At 44.0% G+C, this 14,424-nt stretch overlaps 1 protein-coding gene across 13 annotated transcripts in view; it reads left to right on the top strand.

The window, feature by feature from the left end:
- The window catches only part of CASP7 (caspase 7), a 51,391-nt gene that overhangs the window by 22,152 nt on the left and 14,815 nt on the right, over nt 1-14,424 (top strand). For 3 of the 13 annotated variants that reach the window (XM_063782110.1, XM_063782111.1, XM_063782109.1), the window contains exon 3: nt 7,520-7,835. The exons of the other annotated variants lie outside the window; for them this stretch is intronic. In XM_063782110.1, coding sequence (XP_063638180.1) covers nt 7,729-7,835 — 107 coding nt within the window. In that variant the 5' untranslated portion in view covers nt 7,520-7,728. The remainder of the gene's footprint in view (nt 1-7,519; nt 7,836-14,424) is intronic. 13 annotated transcript variants of the gene reach the window in all.

Here is a 14,424-nt window from a genome sequence, read left to right on the forward strand (position 1 = left end):
CACCCCCCGCTTGGCCTCCCAAAGTGCTGGGATTACAGGCATGAGCCACCACACCTGGCCCAGATATTGCATTTTTAATAAATGGAAGGTTTGTGGCAACCCTGCAAACCTATTGGCTCCATTTTTCCAACAGCATATGCTCACTTTGTATCTCTATGTTACATTTTGGTAATTCTCACAACATTTTAAGTTTTTTAATTAGTGTTATATCTGTTACTATGATCTGTGATCAGTAATCTTTTTTGTTGTCGTTGTTCAAATCCAGGATAATCTCTGTAAATGTGATGAGTGATCTTTGATGTTACTATTGTAATTGCTTTGGGGTGCCACAAAACACACCTGTATAAGACAGCCGACTTAAATGATAAATGTTAAGTGTGTTCTGACTGCTCCACCCACTGGCCATTCCTGTCTCTCTCCTTCTCCTTGGGCCTCCCTATTCCCTGAGGCAATATTGAAATTGGGCCAATTAATAACCCTACAATGGCCTCTAGGTGTCAATTGAAAGGAAGAGTGATATGTCTGTCACTTTAAATCAAAAGCTAGAAGTGATTCAACTTAGTGAAGGCATGTTGAAGCCAAGACAGGCTGAAAGCTAGGCCTCCTGTGCCAAACAGCCAAGTTGTGAATGCAAAGGAAAAGTTCTTGCAGGAAATTAAAAGTGCTATTCCAGTGAACACATGGATAATAACATTATTGCTAATTATTGCTGACTTGGAGAAAGTTTGAGTGGTCTGGATAGAAGATCAAACCAGCCCCAACTTTTTCTTAAGCTAAAGCCCAAGCCAGAGCAAGGCCCTAACTCTGCAGTTCTTTGAAGTCTGAGAGAGGTGAGAGAGGTGAGAAAGCTGGAAAAGAAAAGTTTGAAGCTAGCAATGGTTGATCCATGAGGTTTAAGGAAAGAAGCCTTCTCCATAAAATAGAAGTTCAACATGAAGCAGCAAGTGCTGATGTAGAAGCTACAGCAAATTATCCAGAAGATCTAGCTAAGATCATTGGTGAGAGTGGCTACACTGAACAACAGATTCTCAATGTAGACAAAGCAGCCTTCTACAGGAAGAAGATGCCATCTAAGATTGTCCTAGCTAGAGAAGAGAAGTCAATGCCTGGCTTCAGTGCTTTATAAGGATGCTTGACTCTCTTGTTAGGCAGACTGGTGACTTTAAGCCGAAGCCAATGCTCATTGACCAGTCTGAAAATCCTTAAGAATTATGCTAAATCTATACTCTTTCTGTGCCCTATAAATGGAAGAACAAAGCCTGGATGACACCTGTTTATAGCATGGTTTACTGGATATTTTAAGCACACTGTTGAGACCTACTGCTCATTAAAATAAGATTCCTTTCATTGACATTGCACCTGGTCACCCAGGAGCTCTGGTGAAGATGCAGAAGGAGATTAATGTTTTTATGCCTGCTAAAACATCCATTCTGCAGCTCATAGATCAAGGAGTAACTTCAACTTCCAAGTCTTATTGCTTAAGAAATAATGTCTTACTATTTGAGAAATATTATTTCAGAAATACATTTTATAAGGCTATAATTGCCATAAATAATGTTGGGAATAACATTATAGTTATAGTGTTACCGCTGATGGATCTGGGCAGTTAATTGAAAACCTTCTGGAAAGGATGCACCATTCTAGATGCCAGTAAGAATATTTGTGATTTATGGGAGGATGTCCGAACATTAATAGGAGTTTGGAAGAAGTTGATTCCAACCCTCATGGATGACTTTGATGGGTTCAAGACTTCCTTCAATGGAGGAAGTAACTGCAGATGTGCCAATCGTGGTGGAAATAGCAAGAGAACTAGAATTAGAAGTAGACCTGAAGATGTGGCTGAATTGCTGCAATCTTATGATAAAACTTGAACAGATAAGGAGTTTCTTCTTATGAATAAGCCAAGTAAGTGGTTTCTTGAGATGGAATCTACTGCTGGTGAATGTGCTGATACATTTTTGAAATATACATTTAGAATATTACATAAACTTAGTTGGTAAAGCAGCCACAGAGTTTGAGAGGATTGACATGAATTTTGTATGTGTTTTAACTCTTTTTTTGTTTGTTTTCTTTTAAACTTTTTCCTTTTTTTTTTTTTTTTAACGCACAGTTTTGTTGAGGGCTGACTTTCAATAGATCGCAGTGAGGATGCTGCTCTGCTACATACGAAACCCCAACCCAGAAGCAGGTCATCTTTGAATGGTTTAGTGCCAGGTTCGCCAGGAACATGCATTGCGTGACAGGCGAGGGGACAATCACCTTTCTGTTGACTTGAATTTTGAATGAAGTTGTACTGTGAATAAAATGCTATCAAACAGAATGGTATGCTACAGAGAAATTGTTCATAAAAGGAAGAATCATTTGATGCAGCGAACTTCATTGCTGTCTTATTTTAAGAAATTGTCACAGCCGCCCTAATTTTCGGCAACCACCACCAGATTAATCAGCAGGCATCAGTGGTGAGGCCAGACCCTCCACCAGCCCAACAATTACAACCCACTGAAGGCTCAAATGATTGTTAGCATTTTTTAGCAATAAAGTATGTTTTAATTAAGATATGTATTTTTTGGACATAATGCTGTTGCATATACTCAGACTGGAGTATAGTGTGAACATAACTTTTCTACCCATTGGGAAACCAAAAAAGTCAGGCGACTCCATTTATTGCAATATTTGCTTTCCTGTGGTGGTCTGAAACTGAGCCGACGGTATATCTGAGTTGTGCCTATATTTGAATTTGGAACAGCCCAGTGTGGTCCCACGTACCCCCATTACTAGTGACATACTTCCCCTTTATCAGACTCATGTATAAGTAAGAAGCCCCACCACAGTGCCTGATTCAAGGAGACTCACAGATACATCTTGTTTGTCTCTTTGTGGATGACCTGGAGGTTTCATCACCCTGTAAGTGAGGTTCAGGGTGGGTGAGAAAGTCTGCCCTTCTTTTACACAGTGGGAGATGGGAGAATGGGCAAGGGAAAAGTGGTATCTCTGACAGACCAGTTTTAGAAAAAAATACAAGTGGCAGTTGAGGACCTGGCCATTTATTCTTCCCTTAAGACTGTGCACCCCTGGGAAAGTTTTTGAGTACCTTGCTGGAAGACTTCTGCCTAAAAGACCTTTTATTTTGCAAAAATAGATGTGGTCTGTGGTATGTCCCCCCCACCCCTCAGCTTTAAGTTCTTTGGAAAGATAAATAAGCCTGGAGGGTCTACATTCTGGTCCACTCTACCTTTTTCATAGCATGACTGATGTTGATGTCATTAAAATAAACAGTAAGTATCCCGAGGTCCTCTCTGCAGTTTCAGGAGCACCATGTGACCCAATGACAGATTTGGGGTGCGATGCATGGGAGTGCCACTGGCTCCTCTGGATGTTCGTTGTAGCTGAAGGTGCTCCGCCCCCCCCCCCCCCCCCACACACACCCCTACAACCTTCCCTCCCATCCCATCCCACCCTATTCCAGCTCCCTTCTCTAAGGAGCTCAGAATCACTGTTAGGCAGTGGAGGAGGCAGTAGCATCTCTGACCTGACTCTAATCAAGGACCAGACTGCTCACCTGCCCTCCCCTGGAGACATGAAGGATCCTGGGTTGCAGAAAGAAATATCCCCTTCCCCAAAAAGCCAGGGTGGGACTCAGGTTTCAAATACTAACAGTTTCAAGCCCCTAGACTTGTCTTGGCCTTTTTTTGCCTCACAGCCACTAGATGGCAGGACAGCATCGTTTTATTTCCAGTCCATAGGCACTAAAAATCCAGCCTGTTCTTTAAAAAAATATTTAGTGATTTTGTAATTTTCTGATTATTGAAGAACATTTGGAAAACACAGAAAAGCACAAAAAAAATCCAAATATCTTAAAATTAGTAAAGCATTCAGGTTTTTAGTTATTTAGAGGAAATCACTGTGGGGCCAGTCCATATTCATTATGAACCACAGTTTATAGAACAGGGTCTAGGGTCCTCCTTGCACTTGAACAGGGTTCTGTCTTGATGTAAATATAACCCTATAGTCCTTGCCCTGGATATAAAGTCAAAGTTTTAACCAAATGCCTAGGCACAGCTACAGAAAATAATAACTAATTGCTGAATTGTAGGACATAGCCTTGGAGCTGTGGGAGGTTGAGGAGGGAAGGATAAGGAAGGACTGGAGGAGGAGCTGAAACTTGAGTTGTCAGGAAAAGCAGGGGGGGTATCAGGGGACCGGTGGAACCTCAGGGCCAGGGTGGAGATGATGGTCAGGCAAGGCCTCCGATGTGGCTTCTGCCTAGGAAAGTGGGCAAAATCTGCTGGACAGGGTGAGTTAGGTCTTAATAGCATAGGCCACAAGGAGCCATTGTAGGTCCAAGACCGAGCCCTGGCCAGCAGCCTAGAAGATGTTCTGTCCTAGGAACCTGAGAAATCAGAGGCTCCCTTCTGAGCTCTGCTCAAGGTCAGAATTCAAGAAAAGGAAAAAAAGGGGAAAACAGGTTTCCCACAGTCTCAGATTACCCCTGGGCCTCCGTGGAGTCTCGTGTGTCTCTGCTGAGGAGTTTGTTCACCCTTCTGGTTTCCCAGTGGAAGAGAGCAGGAGAAAAGATCTATTCTCAACATTTGCTAAACTCCCTATTTTCCAGGCACTGGCTCGGATCACACGGGTTTTACCCTCGGCATCATCTGTGTTTTCCAGCCTTTGCCCCCTGGAGGGTGGTTAATAAATGCCACTTGGTTATAATTCTCTCTCCTGGAGGCATCTTGGGCTTCTTCACCAGTGAGTGAAGATATGTAAACACATCCCTATAAAAAAATGTGTTATTTGTATAATTATAAGGAAGATTCAAGTGGCATGCTTTTTCATTTGGAGAGGGGTTAAAAAACTGTTTTAGAAGACGCAATGCTTTGGAATTAGAGACAAGAACAAAGAAGGCAGACCTTAATTCATTCCAAAGAATACGTTCCAAGTTAAGCAAAAATTGTGCCATGATGCCCATTGATTGAAAGGGGCCAGATCTGGGCCCACTAAAGAAAATATGAACATTGAAATTTATGCAGGGCATTTACTTTTCAATAAAGGGAGGATTCAAATTCAGCTTCCAGAAAATTGGATGCCTGTCTCCCAAATTTGTACATAGAGAATGATAAAGATTTAATGCTGTATTTGAAGCAGTGATGACACTATGTAAAATAATAGAAGTAGCAAAGTTGAGTCAGACAACCGGGGTTCAGATCCTGGCCCTTCCTCCCACTTACTATTTGAGGGACTATAGCAAGTCACATGACCTTCCTGTGCCTCAGCTTCCTTATCTGCATAATAGAGATATTGATCTCTGCCCACGGGATTGTTATGAGAATCAGAGTAACCGTCAGCTTCCTGAATTACCTGAATGTGCCTGCTGAGGAAGAAATCATAGAATCATGATTTTAACACTGGGAGAACTTACCTAATTCCCTTCATTATGATCAAGGAAAGGAAGACCAGAGAGGTGATACGTAGCCACCCAAGAGGACCAGGACCGAGACACAGGCCTAACTTGTCCAGTGCTTCCCCCCAGCGTCAGGTGGCACCCACGACTTTGGTGGCATCAGGCTGCTCATCCACATTAATCCACCCACAGAGTGCTTTTTTCCTTCCACCCAAGTGGGTCAGCAAATGTTCTTCATGTACACGGCTTCTTCTCTGCTTCACTTTGGCAGAGGGATGGTATAGGGACAGCTGTCCCAGCAGGGTGAGCAGTGGGCTTTCCAGTGGCGGAGGGATGGCATAGGGACAGCTGTCCCAGCAGGGCAAGCAGTGGGCTTTCCAGTGAAGAGGGCCAAGTGCACGTTTCAGGAGCAGCAAGCACAGGACACCAAAACGTGGGCAGAGGTCTAGAAACTGCAAAGCTGTAGCTTCTGCATGTGTGGGATACCTCCAGATGTTTTCAGTTATTGCTCTTCTAGAGGGGAAAAATTAAAGTGAAAAGGTAAGGTAAATCATCAGCTTTTCACAGTAATAGAAACCTAGAACACTATTAGCAGAGAAAAATTAAGCCTAGTAATAGAAAAGTACTATGAAAACATAACCAGTTGCTTCTCACATGAACATGTGGTCACAGACAGGAAATGTGAGTGTGGCATTGCATGTTTAACCCCTGAGCTGCTGGTTTTCTTTCTCTCAAGGATCTGTGATGATGAGAATTTTGTTTGTTTTGTTTTGAGACGGAGTCTCACTCTGTTGCCCAGGCTGGAGTGCAGTGGTGTGATCTCGCCTCCCTGCAACCTCCACCTCCCAGGTTCAAGCAATTCTCGTGCCTCAGCCTCCCGAGTAGCTGGGATTATAGGCACGTGCCACCACTCCTGGCTAATTTTTTTGTATTTTTAGTAGAGACAGGGTTTCACCATGTTGGCTAGACTGGTCTCAAACTCCTGACATCAGGTAATCTGCTTGCCTCAGCCTCCCAAAGTGCTGGGATTATGGGCATGAGCCAATGGTCAGTTTTAAGGGGAAAAAATAGGTGGAGTGATTAAGGACTGAAGTATGTTAGCTGTTCTAATGCTGGACCCTGCAGCCATAATACAGACCTGTTGTATCCTCCATTCAGTCTATTAGGCTATTTAAAGACAATTCAGCCTTTTATACCCCCTGGATGATTTGTTTTAAAGTCATTTGTCAATTTTTATTGTCAGGGACCCTACTGGTTTTGTTTTTTTGTTTTTGTTTTTTTTTAGGGGAAAGAGGGAAATGTGGAGGTTGGTATGTTTTGGGGAGGGGGATCTATTCTTCTCCTTAGCCTCTTTTAAACTGAGTTTGCTTCCCCATGTTTATATTTTTGCAACTGACTTTCAGAGAAAAAATGTATAGAGTGAATTTTCTCTCCTGTTCACAGACCTGAGGATGGCAGGTGATCGAGAGGCTTGTGCAGGGTAGCAGGTGTCATAACCTCATTGTATCAGCTTCACACCCTTTCTAGACTGTGGTCCTGAACCAAGAAATTGAGAGAAGTGTTGCTGAGCCGTTCACTTTATAAGTGTTGGGTTTTTATGTGTTCGCATTTTCCTTGTTGCATTTGGAGGGTTGAGATGGGGAAATACAGCAACTCCTGGATCGTTCACTTTATGCAAGATCATTGAAAAATGTTTGTATGCCTCATTTAAAAATGAAGGACTTTGGTATGCTTCCATGGTCTCCTATTATTTTTATTCACTTGAGTACCTTTAAAGGAAAAACATAACCTAATGAACTTGAACTCTTTAATTCACCACACACTCACTTCCTGTTTTTGTTGATTAACTTACATATAGTTTGACATGTTTTGCCGTCATGTGAGTGCTGTTTGCAGCCTGTTGTAGATTTGGCACTTCGGTGGGTTGACCATGTGTGATGCTCATCAACTTTAACTGTATGATGGTTTGTTCTGTTGATACTCTGTCTCTTGCTTAGCTATTCCCCTGTCGTTTCCAATTTTTCACTCTTAAAGTTTGTGCTCCTGGCTGCATGTTTATGGAAATTTTGTTTTCTTTTTTCCTTTGGACCCACGCTCACAGACAGTTGCTTTTTTCCACAGGAGCCATCCCAGGGTTGGGGGATGCTACAATGGGGAGCCGGGGCATTTCTGCCGGTCAGCAGAGAAGGGAGAGGCCAGTGTGACCTTCCCAGCCCGAGTTTGAATGGTCCTGTGGAAAACTCCAGCGTGCAGTTCACTGCTGATTCAGTCACAGGCCTTCAGGGCCAGGCGGCCTGTGCCAGTCTTCTATCCCCTGCTGAGCTCCGAGCATGTTGAGTTTTTATTATTACAGAGAAGAAGGAAACTCACTTCCTGTCGTCGCAGAGCACAGCCTAGTTCTGATGCAGAGGGGACTGTTTTCAGATGGAGACACTAGGTACTACTACCTGCACTCTTTCTTTTCTTCTCTGTCTTGCTCTGTGCCTTAATATGTTAGGACTGTGGGGATGCCCTCTGTTGAGATGTTGAGACCATGAATGAATCATCCCAAAAATATTTAGACAAAGTGGCTACGAAAACCAGAGCTCTAGTTCCGAATGAAACAGCTCTGGGGAAATGTGAGCCTGGTGGTGTGTTTGCTTTCATGCTGATGAATGTCTGCAGGCAGATAGAGCTACTGGGAATCCTATTCATGGTGATGCTTTAGAAAATTAATCGCAGTGGGCTTCTTGCATGCTTATATTCCTTTCCAAATATAGAAAGGCATAATTCACATTTTGAGTAGCCCAGGGGATCCATAAGAGGATAAAACCTGTATTTATCCACTCCAGTGATGGGGAAAATTACACTTGCACCCGGAGTGGATTGTAAAAATCCATTGTACTCTTTCTAAGGTTTTTCACTTCTTTGTAAAGTAGGCAGAATATTTTTATCCTATAATGTTTTCTGATACAAGTTGCTGTAGGCTCTTCAAGGAGGTCTTTTTATCTAAATAATCATGAGAGCTTGGTTATAATTTTTTGACTCTTGACTGTTGTAGTGAAAATGACTGAGTTGACCTCACACTGTGAAATTAGAAGTTGCAGGAAATGGCTCTCTACCTAAGAAGTTAGGACACTCTGGTTCCTTCCTGATAGTTGATGCTGGCATTATTTGTGTTCCTAGCAGAGATTTATGCTTATCTGAACACATCTGGAAATGAAGATAGTGGTACTTGCCCATATTGGCGAAGAAGCTCAGCATGAAGAGAGTTGGGATGGTTAGGAAGCACTGGGTTCAACCTGCTGTGTTAACTTTCCTTTGCATTTTAGTGTACACTTAAGTGCACTTAATAAGTCATTCTACCAAGATATTGTAGTGTGCTGTGATCTTGCTTGTCTGGCTCTAAGCATAGTGATTTAGTAGCCAGGTTTCCTTTTTTTAATCTGCAGTGAATTGTGGAACACAGAAGCTTTTAAGCGGATTTAGAACTTTCAATTCACTGCTCTGGTTTATCTTGGACTTTGCACTTAATGGCAGGTTCCAAAACAAGAATCCTATGTTTCTTCGCAAAGTAATCTTAGTAAAAGTCTTCCGAATATAAACAGGGCCAAAGTAAAGGTAGTTGCATCAGCAGTTAGCAAAGAGAGGAAAAAGAGGAGGATGGATAGAATGGGAAGTGACAAACTCTGGAGGAAAAACTACCCTGGCCAGTTTTATTTGCCTTGTCTTTCTTTGCCTCTCATCTGTACTTTGCAGAATCAGTGGGATAATGATTGTTAATTCAATTTGTAAAGCATAAGCCTATAAAAATATTCATACTTCTTCATGGTGACTTAAAAAATATCTGAAGTGGTTCCTCCACCGTTTGTGTCGTTCATCAGCTTCGGAAGAAAGACTCATACCCGTTGATCTGGACTTGAAAGAATCTCAGTGGCCTTTTCCTCCTGCCCCTCCTCTTGGCGGGGTACAGCAGTTCTCACATGCTTCAGCATCTTCTGCAGTGAGGTCCTAGGAACCTGGAGAAACAACAGCAGCCACTTTTAGAAAATCATGTCTTTGGGGATGATTGCCAGCTGAAGAAGTTTCTAATCTGGACCTTTGAAAGCATTTTATTTTCCTTCTTATTCCCTCCCTAGCTCCCACCCCTGGGAGAACCTGCTGGACTGAGCTATGGACTGTTGCCTTCTTTGTGCCATTGGCTAATTAATTAGCACAATCTCCTGGGAGCCCTTGAGGCCCTTTCTTCTGTCTAATAGCAGTTGTTTATCTGATATCTGCTCGACTCCAGCAGCTGATTTCCAAGCAGACAGTAACTCTTTTCTTCGCTGCTGGGACTGGGATCACAAAGCATGCCTCCTCTGACTGTGCTGAGAGTGAATTACTGCTCACACCTAGGCTGCCCTGGGGACTCTACACAGTTTGTTACAAAGGAAGGAGACTCTAAGGATGACACTGCCTGCTGGGGCATTTCCTGGAAGGATTTTTGTGGTGGCATTAAAGGAATTTCAGTTTAATGTTCAGCTCAGCTGTCATTGCTGGGAGACCTTGCAGGTTCCAAGGAGAGTTGTAAATTGCCCCCATGGCCCTAAACATACCCTCACTGCTGCAGAGGGGCACCTTCCAGAGGCCGTGCTTCCTGAGGTATGTCAGGTTCCATCTTCTGGCCAAGAGCCAAGGAGCCAAAAGGCTGTGCACAGCTGGAGAGGTGTTTGATACCGCAGAGCGAGCTGGTGTTCTCCGCCCCACACAGGAGTGTGAATCGGCACCACGCAGGAATGTGGGGCCAACATCTTCCATCAACTTCTCCGCTTCCACGGGCTGGGGAAGTAGGCGAGGGGCTTGAAACAAGATCAGAGACAGCAATGAAAGGTCAGAGCCAAGAGGACCTATGCAGTGGACAGACAGGCTTGTCATCGTGACCCTCAAGCTTCAGAGGGTCCGAGATGCCCAGACCCTCTGCTGCTGCCATTGATCTGCATGTTGCTTTTGTTCTGTGCTTAATGCTACTTATTGGAGATCGTCCCAGGAGAACGCCCACACCTGACCCGAGACTCATTCTGTAGGTCTAGAGCAAAGCATAGGAATCCGAATTTTAACAAAGTTGAGAAACTCTGGAATAGGAGACTTGGTGTTACACCTTGGAATGAATCCAGGCTCTATTCCTCTCTAGCTTTGTAATTTTGGGCAAGCTGATTTCATCCCTCTCTGTGAAATGGAGTTAATACCTCATAGAACTCTTGAAGATTAAATGAGATAATATATGTAAAGTGGTAAATGATCAAAAAATGATGTTTATTACAACTATTTATTATTGTTGTTATTGCTGACACAGGAGTAAGAAGTTTAAAAGGCTAGGCAGAGGGATAAAGTCACAGTGAAAAATAGAAAAACGGGGTGTCTAGGGAGCCCCCTCAATTAGCACAAAAAAGTATGAATCCAGTGATCTTCAAAATAAGCCAGATCTTGAAATCCATTTGTAGCAAGCAAGAGACTTTTAACTGTTAAATGGCAATTATTAGTTTAGTGTTTTAAATAACTTATTTGCATATAATAAAAAGTTACACAGAGTTCTTCCACTCTTGCCTACTGTCTGCTCCCAGCTCCCTGTAACACAGATAACCACGCTGAAAGATAGACATAATAATGAACCGGCGTCAGTGTCGGGAGTAAATACCCAAGATTCATTGTCTCACGGCCACGGAAAACTAAGACACAGACACACAAATACTGAGGTTCAGAGTGGAAGTTTAATAAGCAAAAGAAAGAGAAGAGCTCTCTCTACTGCAGAGAGAGGGGTCCAAGAGAAATGGATTGCTGGTTCCGCAGTGGAATGCAAGGAGTTTCATAGATGAGCTTGAGGAGGCAGTGGCTGATTTACATAGGGTGCAAAAGATTGGTTGAACCGGGTGTGTCATTTGCATAGGGCACCAAAAACTGTTTAGGGCTAGGTGTGTCATTTGCATAGGGCATGAAAAAGCTGGCCACCCCACACTCATCTTTTATTATGCAGCTGGTTCTCCACCTGGCCAGCGCCATGTTACCTGTTTCCTTACTGTACATGTGGTGGCAAAGAAAAGGGAAGAGTGGAGCCTCCATGTTAAACATACCTGGCCCTTAAGTAGCCCTTTTCTACTGGCATAGCTGCCGGTGTTCACCTGTGCAAGCTTCCAGCTTGCTTATCTATGTCTGCAGCTTGATTTTTCAGACTGCTCTTTGTTAAAAAAAAGAAATTATTTGGGGCCTGCTTTTTGTTAAAAGGGAAATTCTGTGGAGGACTCTTATACCCTTACTATCTGCCTAAATAATTTCTATCTCCTGTATCAATAACAGTAATAATCATGATGTTTATTTACCACTTACAACAGGACACACACTGTTCTAAATGCTTTGTGAAGATTAACTTGTTTACAGGCTCTGAGCAAATGCTGTTATTTTGTCCTTTTAACAAATGAGGAAGCACAAGCACAGAGAGATTAAGTAATTTGCCCACAGTCACACAGCTATGCAGTAGAATAGGGATTCAAATCCACGCAGCCCAGCCCCTGAATCCATGGATTTATCTACTGCACCATCCTTCAAGTGTCTCTTTATGCAGATACGAGCAAATCTAAACATATTTTCTTTTCTTCTGTTTTTTTTTCCCAAAAGGTAGCACACTGCTGCCATTGTTCTGAAATTTGGTTTTGTTCTGCACTTAACACGACTTATTGGAGATTGTCCCACATCAGAACATAAAGAGGTTCCTCATTCTTGTTTACTGTACTGTGTGATTTTGATTAAAGAACCCTCCCTTTATGATCCAACCTGGTTATTATGGGAGCGAGTGACTAATTGAATAAGCTTATGTCTGCCAGATAGCTCTTGTAATTGAAGTGTGCTATGAAGGTTCAACACTGGAAATGGGAGAGTCAGGGGAAATGAGGGAAGAAAACTTATTACTCCAAAAATGTTTCCAGGTAGTATTAGGTCTCCCACCTGAAAGAAATACTCAAGCAAGAGTTGTCCTGTGTTCCTGCAGAATCAGCAGGCAGGGGCTGCCCTAAATTAACTCCCTCTCAGAAATCTGTTCTCTTCCTATATGTGAGCTTTGAGCCTAATGAGGCTGTACCTAATGAGTGTCTCTGCAGCAGCCTTGCAACAAGAATTGGCAAAATGGAAGTGCGGGTACCAGTGTGCCTGCCCCTCCCTCACCTGCCCCTGACATGTCCTGCTGGTCACCAGGCAGGACGGCAGCTCTGTTTAGCTGATCACCTAAACAGAGGTGGCCCAGGGCCTCTGACTGTGGTGTTTCTTCAGCACAAAACGCTCTTCACTCATTCACAAAACACTGTTGAGCACCTGCTATGTGTCTGGCACTGTTGTAGAAGCTGGGGGAACTGCAGTGAAGTAGTCCAGGTCCTGCCCTCATAGAGTTTACACTCTAGCAGGAGAAAACATAGCTCTGTAATTTGAGGTCAGGTGATGAATTTAAAAATTAAAGCAGGGGCCAGTGTGGTGGCTTACGCCTGTAATCCCAGCACTTCGGGAGGCCGAGGTGGGCAGATTACCTGAGGTCAGGAGTTCGAGACCAACCTAGCCAACATGATGAAACCCCATCTCTACTAAAAAAATACAAAAAAAATTGCCCGGTTATGGTGGCGTGCACGTGTAATCCCAGCTACTCCTGAGGCTGAGGCAGGAGTGGGAAGGAAAAAGTGGATATAATAGGGGTAGTAACTCATGTAGGCCCTGTGGGCTGTGGTCAGGACCCTGGAGTTCCTTCCCAGCATATGGGAAAACCACTGGATGGCTCTGGGCAAGGAACTAATCTGACTGGATTTATATATATATATATATTTAAATACAGGGTCTCTGTTGCCGAGGCTGGAATGCAGTGGCGCGATCTCGGCTCACTGCAGCCTCTGCCTCCCAGGCTCAAGTGATCCTCCCACCTCAGCCTCCCAAGCAGCTGGGACTATAGGCGTGCACCACCACGCCTGGCTAAATTTATTTATTTATTTATTTATTTATTTGTTTGTTTGTTTGTTTGTATTTTTTGTGGAGACCAAGTTTCTCCCTGTCGAACTCCTGGACTCAAGTGATCTGCCCACACTGGCCTTGGAAAGTGTTGGGATTACAGGCACGAGCTACCGCACCTGGCCTTACCATTTTATTTAAAAGCTCACTTTGGAGAGAAGCCAGTTAGGAGGCAATGGTGGACAACAGGTCAGAAGATGATGTACCTTGAGCGTTCCAGGGCCTGAGGGAGCAAGCAGCATGATGCCCAATGAACTAGGGTTGTTGTGTGCAGAGACAAGAGACCCAGGGATAGTGGCCAGCTCCACCGGGTGGGAGCCATCGTGGGTGCCCTGGGTCCTGCCATGCCCTGTGATCCTCCGCAAGCAGGTCTGAACCGTGCAGGGGAGAGCTGCACCAGGACTGGGGCCGACAGGCCAGCAGGGACACCCTGAAGGCTTCGGAAACCCTGGAACAGAGTTTCACAGGGAGCCCTGGGAGGGCTTTAAGTGGTGATGGTGGAATCTGATTTTTTGTTGTTGTTGTTGTTGAGACAGTCTTGTTCTGTCACCCAGGCTGGAGTGCAATGGCATGATCTCGGCTTACTCAAACCTCCGCCTCCCGGGTTCAAGTGATTCTTCTGCCTCAGCCTCCTGAGTAGCTTGGGATTACAGGCACAAGCCACCACGCCCAGCTAATTTTTGTAGAGATGGGGTTTCACCACGTTGGCCAGGCTGGTCTTGAACTCCCTACCTCAGGTGATCTGCCCGCCTCAGCCTCCCAAAGTGCTGGGAATACAGACGTGAGCCACTGTGCCCAGCTTGATTTCTCTTTTTAAAGGAACGCTCAGGCTCACAGGAATCTTGGGTGAACGTTACCCACTCTCCTCTTCCATTCCCACATTTCTCTTATCCATTGGCTTTGTTCTGCCCAATCTTTGCCAGTCTGTCCTCTTGGCTCCTCAGGCCACATGGTAAAACATGGCGGCCACCAACTCTCATTTTAACCACCTTGACAGAATGACTCTTTTTCTTAATTTCAGTTCTCAA

This window comes from Pan troglodytes, chromosome 8, assembly GCF_028858775.2.
Source record: "Pan troglodytes isolate AG18354 chromosome 8, NHGRI_mPanTro3-v2.0_pri, whole genome shotgun sequence".
Classification (NCBI taxonomy): domain Eukaryota; kingdom Metazoa; phylum Chordata; class Mammalia; order Primates; family Hominidae; genus Pan; species Pan troglodytes.